Source organism: Emydura macquarii, unplaced genomic scaffold (genome assembly GCF_026122565.2).
Source record: "Emydura macquarii macquarii isolate MOO-44397 ecotype Brisbane River unplaced genomic scaffold, CSIRO-AGI_Emac_v2 contig_561, whole genome shotgun sequence".
NCBI classification, from domain to species: domain Eukaryota; kingdom Metazoa; phylum Chordata; order Testudines; family Chelidae; genus Emydura; species Emydura macquarii.
The window spans coordinates 2,627,358-2,640,796 of NW_027130698.1; the positions used below are offsets into that span (position 1 = coordinate 2,627,358).

A 13,439-nucleotide genomic window follows, 5' to 3' on the forward strand; every position below is an offset into this window, starting at 1 on the left:
CAGTCTGTCTTTATGAAATAACTAAAAAGTCCAAATGCAAAACATGGTTTAGATGGATGATTTGGATCAAGATTTCTTGCTTGTTTTATTTAAGTCATGATTAAAATAAATTTGCTTTGGTTTAAGTCAATCCACCATGCTCCTAGCAGAGTTGCAAGCTGCAGTGGGGTGGGAGATTGTGAGTGCTGCTGAGGCCTAGGATCTGTGGTGAATAGAGGTTCATATCAGGCTGCTACATCTAATTATGTTTAAAACTTCTTTTCATTGTTTAGCATTCGGGTTGCAGTGGAAGCATTTATGCAACTCCCATATAGAGCGAAAAAGTTTAGACTGCACTGCACAAAGCCAGTCACGTTGCGTATAGATTTCTGTGAGGACACTGCAGAAATAGTGTAAGTATGGCTTGAGAGAAATAGTGTACTGCATGCAAAATTAGTTGTCATTCATTTTCTATTTAAATGCACAGCTTAATTGCAAACAATTTAAAGAAGAAATTTTATTTTTATAATCCACTTTTTTTGGATATTTTTTTTTCTCCTTAGCAGAGTCTTTTGGATTGCTATTGGGTTTTTTCATCTCCTGTATTTCTGTACCATTCTTGCAGTGGCCCACTATATTTTTTGTTTGCAAAGGACTTGATAGGATTCCTTTTGTGAGAGAGAGCTAGTTGTTGAGTAATAAAAATACTTCAGTAGAGCCCTACGCACATACAAAATTTGTATCTGCATCTGATTCGCAATTGCAAACATGGTCTGCAGATACCTGCATCTGCAGATATAAAGCGGATATCTCCAGATTTGCAGGGCTCTTCAGTTCCTGGTGGCCTTGGGCCTGATCCTGTGCCCAAAGCTCTGAATGACTTAAGTAGCACGGGTTAAGGTCCCTGCTTAGGAAATGATCAATTACAGGAAACCAACTCAGTATAAAAGTACAAACACTAGTCTGGTGCAACTGGCTTATTCTTTTTTTGTAGTATTCTGTTTGGTTTGGTTTGGAAGAAGGAATATATTTAATTTACATTTACATATGTATATGTAATTGAATGTAAATTATATATATGTAATTGAATGTAATAGAGGTAATTTATATTCAATATATGTAAATTACACTCTGTGCAGCAGCAGTCAAAATAGCTAACAGAAGTTGGAAATCATTAGGAAAGGCATAGATAAGATAGAAAATATCATATTGCCTCTATAAATCCATGGTACGCCCACATCTTGAATACTGCATGCAGATCTGGTCGTCCCATCTCAAAAAAGATACAAAGAAATGGGAAAAGGAGAACTCAGATGATTAGGGGTATAGAAAAGCTTCCATATGAGGTGAGATTAATAAGATTAATAAGCTTGGAAAAGAGGTGAGTAAGGGGGGATATGATAGAGGTCTATAAAATCATGACTGTGTGGAGAAAGTAAATAAGGAAGTGTTATTTACTCCTCTTAACACAAAAACAAGAGGTCACCAAATGAAATTAAGAGACAGCAGGTTTAAAACAAACAAAAATAAGTATTTCTTCACACAATGCACAGTCAACCTGTGGATCTTCTTGATGGATGATGATGTGAAGCCCAAAATTATAAGGGGGTTTAAAAAAAAACTAAAGTTCATGGAGGATATGTCCATCAGTGGCTATTGTTGTTTGCCAGAGGCTGGTGATGATTGCCTGTTCTGTTCATTCTCTCTGAAGCACCTGGCATTGACCACTGTTGGAAAACAGGATACTGGGCTAGATGGACCATTGGTTTGACCCAGTATGGCTGTTCTGATGTACGTTCTATGTGTATCAGGGTGTTAGTCATTGGGCGATCTGTATAGAAAATGGGAGGTGATAAGGCATTCAAAAGGCTTAAATAAATAGCTGTTAAAATATTTATGGGCCATGTTCCTCCCCCCCCCCCCCCAAAAAAAAAAAAAAAAAAAAAAGGGACCATTTAACAAGGATTCATGTTGCATTAAATTGTGGACTCTAGGAAATTTGTCATACTTTTAAAACATTATTTCACAATAACCTAATGTTTATTAAAAGTAACTAATGTACTCTTGCAATTTAATTGTCTGTTCTCTTTTTTGGAGACAAGCTTCCCTTTGCTTTCTTTATGAGGATATAAACCGAAGTGTTTTGTCTTTTACCGATATCTTATTTTGCGTTGAATTTAAAAAAAACAATGGCAGTCAATTGACATAATTGTGTTCAGCAATCCTAAATCAGTAATGCGCAATTCCTCTTGATCGGAGAGCTGGAAAACGTAGCTCTGATGAACTAGACTGAACTCATGTACAGGGTAGCAAGCTTCTTAAAGTTGTTCCTATTGTACCTTCTACTCTGTTCTTCGTTTTTTCCAGTGATGGTGTTTCAACTGCCATCCTTGGTAGTATACTCTTAATTAATTTAGCTGTTAAAATATTTTTCATAATTTCAGTCAAGTGTACTATCCTATAAAATAGCAATGTGTGAAAAATCATTTGTTTTATGCTTCAGTGAGATAATTGCTCTTGTTTATATCTTTCTAGACCTGCAAAGAGATGGGACAGTGCTGCTATTCAGTACTTCCAAAACCTTCTAAAAGGTAAAGAAAAATGTAATTACAACCAAGAATTTTATGGAAATGACACAAGTGAAATCAAAATGAATAACTGGTTAACTTGCTGTAGGAAGTTTTACAATCTGATCCAGAATCCCTCTCCAGTTGGGCATCAGTCTGTTATAAAAGTACTCGAATCCTGGGCCCTTCATGCTTCTAAGCCCTGGTGGGTCTGTGTGATGATTGACTGCTGTTCCTAGCTCTAGGGGTCTCAGGCATACTCTTGTGGACAGAGCCTGTGTCAGTATCCTTCTTGCAAAGTAGGGCCTTGTAGTCAGGCTCCTTAGACTCCAGAACCAGTGCCACAGCCCTCCTGAGTCCTTGGTCACTTAGGTGTGTATTCCCAGAGTTCAACTGGCTGTGGGAGCTCTGGTTTCTCAGTTAATCCCTTCAGGGACAATGTGGCAGAAAGGCAAGGAACATAGATTTATCAAAGCAGACACAGACACTTTACTTTTAACAAAGCACATAAGTTACAGATCTCTTGAAAATTAAGACAGTCCTGAACGTAGTCCTGCAGTCTGATCGATCCCTACTGAGAATCCTGAAGTCTGGTCTGGTCTGTGTCCTTAGTCCATGCAGCCTTGTGGCCTTCCCTTTGTATAGCCTGGTCGGCTGGTACGTGGTGGTGGGCAGCCTCTTTCTTAGAGAAGCAGCCATCTTTTTAAATGATCTCTCTTCCCTTCTTGCCCATCTGCTCCTGGCTGAAGAGCTGCATCCCTTTCATTGTACTCATTGATAAGCTGGTAATTGAGAGACAGAGTTGATGGCCCTTGATGGTTCTCTTGTTAACCCTTTGCTAGGGTGTCCCACACCTGAGCATGAGTGCACATTGACCAGACTAGGCTGACTTGTCAGAATTAGACTCGTTTTCCACACCACCTTGGAGTCATGTCATGAACCAATATGGAGGTTACAGTGCAAAATGAAGGTTGCAGTGAAGGTTACAATCCAAAACAGTGTTTACAATGTGACACAGACATATCCCCAGTATGTCACTAAAAGTAATAATACAAACCTAGTAACTGATGTACCAGAAAAAAGCAATAATAAATGCTTTAAAACAGCCCAAAGCCTACCAGCAGAGATTTTGACATCTACCAGTATAAATCATAGAAATGAATTAGTTAAGTTTGATAAACAGTATAGGGAAAAGACCACTGTCAAGTTATTCAGGCTCTGAAAGTGAGTAAATTACATGCAACAGCTTCCATGTGACAAGGTGGTTGTGTGTATTATAGAGGCATCAGCTGTGACTTCCTTCTTAAGGTAACCTTAAAATTTGCCCTGAGGAATTAATTTCTCAGTTTCAAACTTCATAGTACAGAATGTGATCCGTCAATTCTTATTTGGCTATATGGACATATTTCTTATTAGTGTTAGCTTACAGAACCAGTATGAAACTAATATATTGCAAAAACATAGCTGTAGTTATCAACTGAAGTTTTTGATTCTGGTCTGATGTCATCTAAAAACAGTACTGTGTCTTTAAATACACCTGTTGTATATGTTTTAACAAAATTGCTTTAATCCTTTTTGCGTAGTTCAGAAAGAAGCAATGAAAACATTGAAAGAAATCTGTGGTGGGGAATTAGTTAGGTATTAAACATTTTTTGTCCTTTAATGTTGTTTTTCGTGTTTTATTACATTTAGGAACCACCCGTATTGAGGCAAAGTTATGTGCTATAGAAGATGATAATTTTGACGTTTATCTTTATGTAACAATAAAGGATGAAAAGGTGACGTATCTTACACTTACAAATCCATCCACCTACAAATCTATCCACAAACAGTATTTTACAAGTCACTGTGGTCACACTGGTATGTCATCAGTTTATTGAGAATCAAGAGTTTTTAATTCTGAATGAGCTACAGTGATACTAACTTCTGTCAATTACTGCAAAAGCTAAAATTAAATATTTAATGGAGCTTTTGTTTTAAGTCCTGGTTGCTCATAGCCGATATTATGCCAAAAAATGGTTAACTGAAAAACACCCACAACATTTGGATGGAATTGTTTTGAGTATGTAGCCCCTTTGTGATTTTGTGTGTGTGTCTGTGGTGGGGAAGGGAATACTTTACCTTTAAATGTTCAAGTTTGATAGGCCATGGGGCTGCTGTTGAAACTGACTGCAGAAGAGAAAATTGTAAATTTGTGATATGCACAAAGTGTTTCAAAGTGGTGTCTTCTAGGGATGGCCAGACAGGTTATTCTAAAATGAGACCTTGTCTCTCTGACCCTTTGTCAATTTTTTTAGAAATAAACCCTTTTTAAGGTGCCTTTTGTACTGCCTTCAGTGCTGTGTTTCTTTTGTTCTTTGTTTTAAATCATGCTTGTCACTTATAATGGGAATGCATGATTTTCTTTATGTGGATATTTAGTTCTTCAAGGACAGCAATTTAGAATGAATCCAAAATTCTGTTTATTGCTATTGTGCTACTCAATAAACTACCCAAAACTCCAGCTTCTTAAAAAAATAAATCCCAAGTACATGTGCTCAAAGAAGAGCTTAGCTAGCTGAAAATACTTTTCATTGACTTCAGTGGGAATTGTGAGTTCTCAGCACCTGAGAGGATCAGGCTGCTGCTGTTTAGGTGTCTAGATATGAATGTCACTATCTGAATTAGGTACCCAACGTAGAAAATGTTGGCCTTAAGTACTTTCCATGCTCCCTGTTTTACTTATTTTAGAATATTAACCTTTTAAACCTACTACAAATTTGTGGCTTCACTTAAGTCCACTGCTCTGCAATAGTTACCCTCTATGTGACAAGAGTGCTGAGTGACAAGAGTTGGCTGTTTGGCAGTTGTGCGGTTCTACTCCTTAGTTTGCATATTCTTATGCGTATTCATAATATCTACTTACATTGGTGACTAAAATATATTTTTACTATTTTTATTGAAAAGGTAGAGCTGAATGAATGAGCTGGATTATGTTCCTACTTAATAATTGCTTTCTAATTTCCAATCAGTTATACCTGTGCAATATAATGTAAGCCAGTGGAACCTGTGGTATTCACTGGTGATGACAGCATTTGAAGACAACAGGGTTGCACAGGTTTAGCTGAGGACATAGTTTGACCTGCCATCGCTATTAGCAATGAATGAGAAGGAAATAAATAAGCTTGATTTTTCCAGTCACAATGAGTTTTTAGGGGTCACAGAAGAAAACCATTGTACGTTAACTGAGCACATTTGTTATAAAATTTAATGAGACAGTAAGCATGGAATCCATAATGTTATTTTTGCAAATTCATTTTTGAGTGGAACTGCACTGTAATGTGCCAACATGCTAACCTCTAGAAATTAATTTCCTTTTTTGTTTTGCTGTCAAAGGGATATTCTGCTGAAAATGTCCACAAATAGACCTCTGTTCATTCTCATTGCTATGCTGTGGCATACACATCTTCAGCTATATTCCAGATATACATTGTGAATTTTCAGTTGATGACCCCTATGTATTTTATCTTCATGTTTAGGAAATCTGTTGTTTTGTAGGTATGTGTTAATGATGATCTTGTCGCAAAGAACTTTGCTCGTTATGTGATGACTAAAGAGAACACAGTTAATTCTGCAAAAAGCCAAAAGACATGGCCCTCATTAAGTCTGATGTCTTCTCCAGAAAAAGTGATCAATCCTGCACTTGCTCTTTGGCCAGTGTTGATGCAGGGGAAGATACAGAATAATCTCGAAACAGGTGAGTACAATGCATACTCCCTTGCATCTGAAGCCCAGTTTGTTTATTTTTTTTTAAAAGTGAGAAGTTCACTCTGCACTATATATTGACTTAAATTGTGTGTTGATTGCACTTGAGTGACATAATTTCTGTTCCAAAAGCCACTCTTTTCACCTGAACACAACTTCTGAGTCCCCTTTTTAATTCTTGTGAAATGGTGGCAGTCTTCTAGGCTTAAAATTCTCCAACATCTTGTTCCTGAGATCAGGAAATAGGCACTTCATATTTCCAGTATATGTTCTTAACAATATGTTTCCACAGTCTAAAGACAATGTAGAGTCTTCAGGAGCACAAGTAATAGAACATTATATGCAATACATGAAGGACCATCTGCTTAAAAATGTGGAAACTTGTTAGTACACGAAGTTTACATAGCAAAAATCCTTGGATAAGTGTCTTCAGCAGTATCTATTCTTTCATCTTAAGCTTTTTCTTTCTCTTCCATTTCTCTGTCTCCCCTACCAGTTTCTAGCTTTTGCTGTCTCTCCCCTTGTCCCTTTGTCTCCACTGATTGCTTTGGAGGAGGAAGTTCTGGGACCTTTTGAATTCTATCATAAATTCATTCTTTCTTCTCTTTGCTGTCTTGAAACCATCACACTGTTCTATAATTCTGTCCCATGTTTCTCTTTCTTGCAACTCTTCATCACCCTCAGCTTTTATTTGAAACCTGGTCTTCACTGCTAAGGCCCTTCATGGTCTGTGCTTGCCAGAAACTGGGACAAGATGACAGGGTTACATCACTTGGTAAATTGCCTTGTCCATTCCACTGTAGGTGAGTGCACGGTTCCCGGAACTTTTTCCCCTTAGCAGACCCCCTGGAGTCCCGTGCGCATGCCATGGTATATGAGGCACTGCCGGCTCTACGCCCCCTCAGTTCCTTCTTTCCACGTGTGATGCTTGCTGGAACTAGCCTTGCTCTCTGCAAGTACTAGTCCCTTTCTTTGAACTCTTTGTTATTTAAAGTACTTCAGTTAGTTTTAAGTAGTTGTTAAGTAGTGTAGTTAGATAAGAAGTCCCTGGGGGATTTTATGCCCTGGCCGTCTGGATTTAAGCCATGTGCCTCCTGCAGGAAGGCTTTCCCACTCAGCCATCCCCACGATCGGTGCCTTAAGTACATGGGGGGAAGAGCACAGGAAAGACAAGTGTAAGATATACAGGGCTTTTAAACTGCGGACTCAGAAGGACAGAGAGATCAGGTTAAAAGCCTTGCTTATGGAGGCAGCGCTCCGGCCAGCGTCCGAGCTGTCCCGCTCCACCTTGGCACCAAGCGTCACCTCAGTGCAGAGTGCACCACTGGCACTGGGCTTGACTCGGAACTGAGCAACATCCCCAGTGCCAAAGAAGAAGAGACAGCGGACACTCCCCAGCGCCATCGGTACAGGCAGGGTCGAGTGTAGAGATGCACCGGCCACGGCCCGTTGAGTCTTCTCTGGTGCCTGCATTTCCGATCAGGGAGCCTCCCCCGACTCCTGGGAGTGGGAGACTGCCCCTGCAGACACTGTCAACACGGAGGCTTTTCAGGCGGCAAGAGCTTTGTTGGCCTTTCCTACTCCACCTCCGCCTCCCCCCCCCGCCCCGCCGAGGAGAAAGGGGCCAGTGTCCCAGGGCAAGCCCGTGTTGGGTCACCCACAAGGGCGGTGGAGATCCCCAGTACGGGGAGGAAGATCTCCTGCCAGACGGCCACCGGGGGTAGAGCAAGGACGCTCCTCCAGCAATCACTCCAGGTCAGCGTTGTCGAGCTGGCCTGCTTCAGTGCAGGATGTGGAGTCTGCCTCAAGGCACCGACATCGGTCCCCAGCACCGGAGGCACTGCACCAAGAGGCGGCACCAGTCGAGGTCTGCTAGGCAGCGCTCAGACACCTCCTGCTCCGTATCCCTGACATTGAGAGGTTCGCCCGCACCAAGGCGGTGCAGAACCTGGTCGCCATTCGAGGAACCTGCACTGCGCAGTCCCCGATGCGGAACCTGGTCGCTGGAGTCCGGGTCGGCACCGTGGATTTCGGAGTGGCACTGGTCTCGATCACCAAGAGGTAAGCGGCACCGCAAGTCCTCGGTTTTGAGGATCCGGTACCGAGAGCTCTTCGGAGTGTGCCTCCGTCCATCAGCACCACTCACAGCAACAGAGGCGGTCCTCGTCGTTCTCCATGTTGGAGGCGGCGAGAAGACGGTCCCTGGCATGGCATGGCACCCGGGACCGAGGAAGGCCACACACCGCCGGTCTAGCGGCTCGTGGTCCCACAGGGGGGACAGTCGTCGGGACAGCCGACAGCCCCGCAAGGTGTCACAGCAGGTGTCACTGTCAGCCCTGGTTTGGCCCCAGGGACAATGGTCGCAACAGTGGCCTTATTGGGCCCCATGGGGCATCCAGATGGGACCAGGGCCCCAATCCACCCTGTCAGCAGGGGTGCAGTCCGTGCCGCCGGCACAGGAGAAAGGCCCATAGACACCGCTCCTCAAACGAAGAGTTGGACCCCATGAAAGGCCCCTCTATGGGTGCATCCCTTCGGCAGGCAGGGGAGCACCCGCAGGACATTTCTTGGCAATCCTCTTCCTCCTCCCCGGATAAGGTAGTCTCCCGGGGCCACATGGCGCCACTGGAGGGTTTCAGGGTGCACCAGGAGCTGCTCAAGAGGGTGGCCTCTAATTTGGGGCTGGAGGTCGAGGAGTTAGTGGAGGCCGTCGATACCATCTTCAATGTGCTGGCGGCAGCTGCCCCAGTGAGAGTAGCCCTACAAGTCCACGATAGGGCCCTCAAAATTGTTAAGGCCTTGTGGCAAACCCCTTCTTCGGTCACCCATACGTCGAAGATGGCTGAGAAAAAGTATGTCCGACTGAAGGGTTCGAGTATCTGTTCACTCACCCGGCCCCGGGAACCATGGTGGTGGATGCAGCCAACCAGTGGGAGAGGCAAGGTCAGCCCGGTTCCATTCTCCAGAACAAAGACAACAAAAAATTGTGGATTTGTTTGGGAGAAAAATGTATTCCACAGCAGTCCTGCAGTTCAGGATTGCCAGCCATCAGGCTCTCCTGGGGAGATATAATTTTAATTTGTGGGACTCCCTCAGGTGGCTTGCTGAGGCCCTGCCCCAAGACCAGGCTGCAGACTTACACACCATCCTGGATGAAGGAATCATGGTGGCTAGGGCAGCGCTCCAAATGTCCAGTGACGCTGCTGACTCGGCGGGTAGGGCCATAGCCTCCGCCATTTCCATGAGGAGGTGCTCATGACTGCAACCCTCAGACCTGTCCCAGGCAGTGCAGCAATCAATCCAGGACCTCCCCTTTAATGGGTTGGCCCTCTTCTCCAATCAGACCGATGCGAAGCTGCACCGTCTGAAGGACTCCAGGGCCACGCTTCGCTCCCTGGGCCTGTACACGCCTCAGGCTTCCAGGCGGCAGTCACGGCCCCAGGCGCAGCAGTGACCAAGGCCTCTGCCTAGGTCCTTTCAACCCTACAGAAATAGGGACAGAAATAGGGGGTTTAGAAGATGGAATCAGCCCCCCAGCTCATCCTCAGCCCCCCAGCAGGGGCCCCCCAGGGGGTCGGGCAATTGTAGGAGACAGTTTTGATGGTGCGCCCGAGGGTGACGCCCCTACTGCTCTCCTGGACCCGCCCCGCCCCTTCCTAAACAGTTTAAGGCCCTTCTGCCCCGAATGTGCAAAGATTACATCGGACCGTTGGGTCCTCGGGATAGTCTCTGGGGGCTACACCATACAGTTTACCTCTACCCCCCGCAACAACCCCTTCTCCTCTGTCCCTCTTCAGGGACCCCTCTCACGAGCAACTCCTCTTGCAGGAGGTGGACACCCTCCTCAATCTTGGAGCGGTGGTTATGGTTCCTCAAGGCAGAAGGGGGAAGGGGTTTTATTTGAGGTACTTCCTCATCCTCAAGGCAAAGGAGGGTCTGAGACGCATACTAGACCTGCGTTGTCTAAACAAATACGTCAAACGACTTGGGTTTCGCATGATTTGCCTAGCCTCTATAATCCCTTTCCAGGAGACTGGTATGCCCTCGACCTCAAGGAAGCATACTTTCATGGTTCCATTATCCTCAGCCACAGGCGCTTCCATCGCTTCACAGTGGCTGGCTCCCACTACCAATTTACAGCCCTGCCCTTTGGCCTATCTTCGGCTTCAAGGGTGTTCACCAAATGCACGATGGTAGGGGCGGTCCACCTGAGGCAAAAAGGTGTGCAAATCTTCCCTTATCTGGATGATTGGCTGATCAGGGGCAGGGGCAGGTCCAGGTCCCAAGTGCAGGAGAGCGTGACCCTCACTTGCTCCATGTGCAGCAGGCTGGGACTGCTCATAAACAAGCAGAAGTCCACACTAACCCCAGTGCAACACACAAAATTCATTGAGGTCACCCTGGGTGCTTCCCAGGCTAGGGCCTTCCTGCCTCAGTCACGTTTCGAGGCGGTGATCTCTATCATCTCCCAGCTACACCAATGCCTCACGACAACAGCCAGTCACCTCCTAGAGCTGTTAGGCCACATGGCGGCCTGCATATAATGGTTAGCCTCGGTATATGTGCCAAGCAGACACCCACTCAATTGGGTGGTCACAATTCCCCCGCCTGTCCTAGCCTCCCTAGACTGGTGGAGATCTCCCAGGGCAATGTTGAAGGGCGTTGCGTTCAGGAAACTGGTCCCGTCAGTCACTCTAATCTCCGACGCCTCGGATGTGGGATGGGGAGCCCACGTCAGCACCAACCTGAGCACTCGGGCTCTGGTCGGGGGAGGACAAGCGCCTGCACATCAACGTGACTATTCGCCTAGTGTGCAGGGTGTTTCTCCGATTCCTGACAGGCAGAGTGGTGCAGGTGCTGACGGACAACACTGCAGCTATGTTTTATATAAACAGGCAGGGAGGGGCGCGCTCCTCGGCTCTCTGCAAGGAAGCTACCCATCTGGGGGACTTTGCCACTTGACTGCCTCTCACCTCCTGGGAGTGAGGAATGACAAGGCGGATCACCTCAGCAGGTCATTTCTACCCTGCTATGACTGGTCGCTGCACCCGGAGGTAGTGACTACAATCCTCCAAAAGTGGGGTGTTCTCCAACTGGACCTATTCACATTGGCCTGGAGTGCGAAGTGCCCGAAGTTCTGCTTGCTCCAAGGTCGCAAGACCGGGTCTATTTCCGACGCATTCCTCACCGACTGGGCGGGGACCCTCATGTACGCGTTCCCGCCCGTTCCGCTTCTGCCCAAGGTCCTACTGGAAATAGAGGGTCATGGCGGACGTCATACTCATCACTCCGGCCTGGTTGAGGCAGCACTGTTTCAGCATGCTGCTGGTCCTCTCGATCTCCCCGCCCATGGAGCTCCCTAGGCGGCACAACCTTCTCTCCCAGGACCATGGTCACCTGTTGCACCCAGACCTGGACTCCCTGCACCTCATGGCCTGGAGGCTCTGTGGCTGACGGAGGGAGAGAGAGCCTGCTTGGTGCAGGTCCAACAATTCCTGCTGGGCAGCAGGAAACCTTCTACACAGGTTGTGTACTGGGCTAAGTGGAGATGGTTTACCTCTTGGGCGGAGTCCCGAGGCATTCCGCCCAGTCTTTCGCCTCTGTAGGCAATCCTGGAGTGCATGCTCCAGCTAAAGCTCCAGGGTCTGGTGCTGACTTCATTGAAGGTTCATTTGGTGGCCATTTTGGCCTTCCATCATCCGCTAGAGGGGAGATCCCCGTTCTCCCATCCCATGTTGGTCAGGTTCCTCAAGGGGGTGGAGAGGCTGTGTCTGTAGGTCCACGACCCCGTGCCTTCCTGGGATCTCAGCCTGGTCCTCTTGAGACTCACGGGGCCCCCTTTGAACCCATGGCTTCATGCCCTGTGTTCATGCCTTCGTGGAAGGTAGCCTTCTTGGTGGCCATTGCCTCAGCTATGAGGGTCTCTGAAATTAGGGCCTTGACCTTGGAGCCCCCTTATACAGTATTCTTTAAGGACAGGGTGCAGTTGATGCTGCACCCAGCCTTCCTGCACAAGGTGGTTTCCCAATTTCATTGTAATCAAGATATTTTTCTCCTCATGTTTTTTCCTAAACCGCACAGTTCGGAGGAGAGGAGATGGCATTCACTGGACGTGAGACGAGCCCTGGCCGTCTACATCGAGTCTTCAAAGACATTCTGGAAATCGATGCAGCTCTTCGTTGCAGTGGCGGAGCGGATGAAAGGCTCTCCTGTCTCTACCCAGTGCATCTGCTCATGGATTATATCGTGCATCAAGTTCTGCTTCGAGCAGACAAGGGTGCCACTTCTGGGAACCATCACAGCGTACTCAACCAGAGCTCAAGCCTCGTCTACAGCTTTGTTGGAGAGAGTGCCCCTGCAGGACATCTGCAAAGCCGCCACCTGGTCGTCGGTGCATGCCTTCATGTCCCAATACGCCATTGTCCAGCAGGCAAGAGAGGACATGGGATTTGGCAGAGCCGTGCTGAGGGCAGCTCATCGGTAACTCCTACCCACCTCCAAAGGTATTGCTTTTTAATCACCTATATTGGAATGGATATGAGCGATCACTCAAAGAAGAAAACAAGGTTACTTATCAGTAACTGACGTTCTTTGAGATGTGTTGCTCATGTCCATTCCACAACCCACCCCCTGTCCTTGCTGCCGGAGTTGGTGGAAAGAAGGGACTGAGAGGGTGTAGGGCTGGCTGTGCCTCGTATACTGCGGCGTGTGCGCAGGACTTCAGGGGGCACCAGAGCCGGCCTACGGGGTCTGCTAAGGGGAAAAAAGTTCCGGGAACCGTGCACAATGGCGTGCACTCACCTATAGTGGAATGGACATGAGGAACACATCTTGAAGAACATCAGTTACTGGTAAATAACCTTGTTTTCTGTTCATTTCCTGTAAAGCATCTGGTACTGACCAGTGTCAGATGATAGGGTACTGGCTAAATGGACCATTGATGTGAGCCAGTATGGCCATTCTTATGTCCTACCTGATCTCTTATTCATAATTGCATTTTTGATTTTTGCCTCAGCTCTGCTAGTCTTGACTGCACCTAATCCTTGATTGAACTGAAGTTGTTCAATACTAGTAGCAGCTAAATAACTTTGGTATTTTGTAATATTTTTTAAAATAAAGATTGTCATCAGATATTTATACTGTCAGTAT

General features: G+C 46.1%; 1 protein-coding gene across 1 annotated transcript in view; it reads left to right on the forward strand.

The window, feature by feature from the left end:
• Window positions 1–13,439, forward strand: part of TDRD12 (tudor domain containing 12) — a 106,375-nt gene that overhangs the window by 8,094 nt on the left and 84,842 nt on the right. Inside the window, 4 exon segments of the mRNA XM_067540026.1 lie at window positions 273–392; window positions 2,515–2,570; window positions 4,239–4,324; window positions 6,084–6,282. Coding sequence (XP_067396127.1) covers window positions 273–392; window positions 2,515–2,570; window positions 4,239–4,324; window positions 6,084–6,282 — 461 coding nt within the window.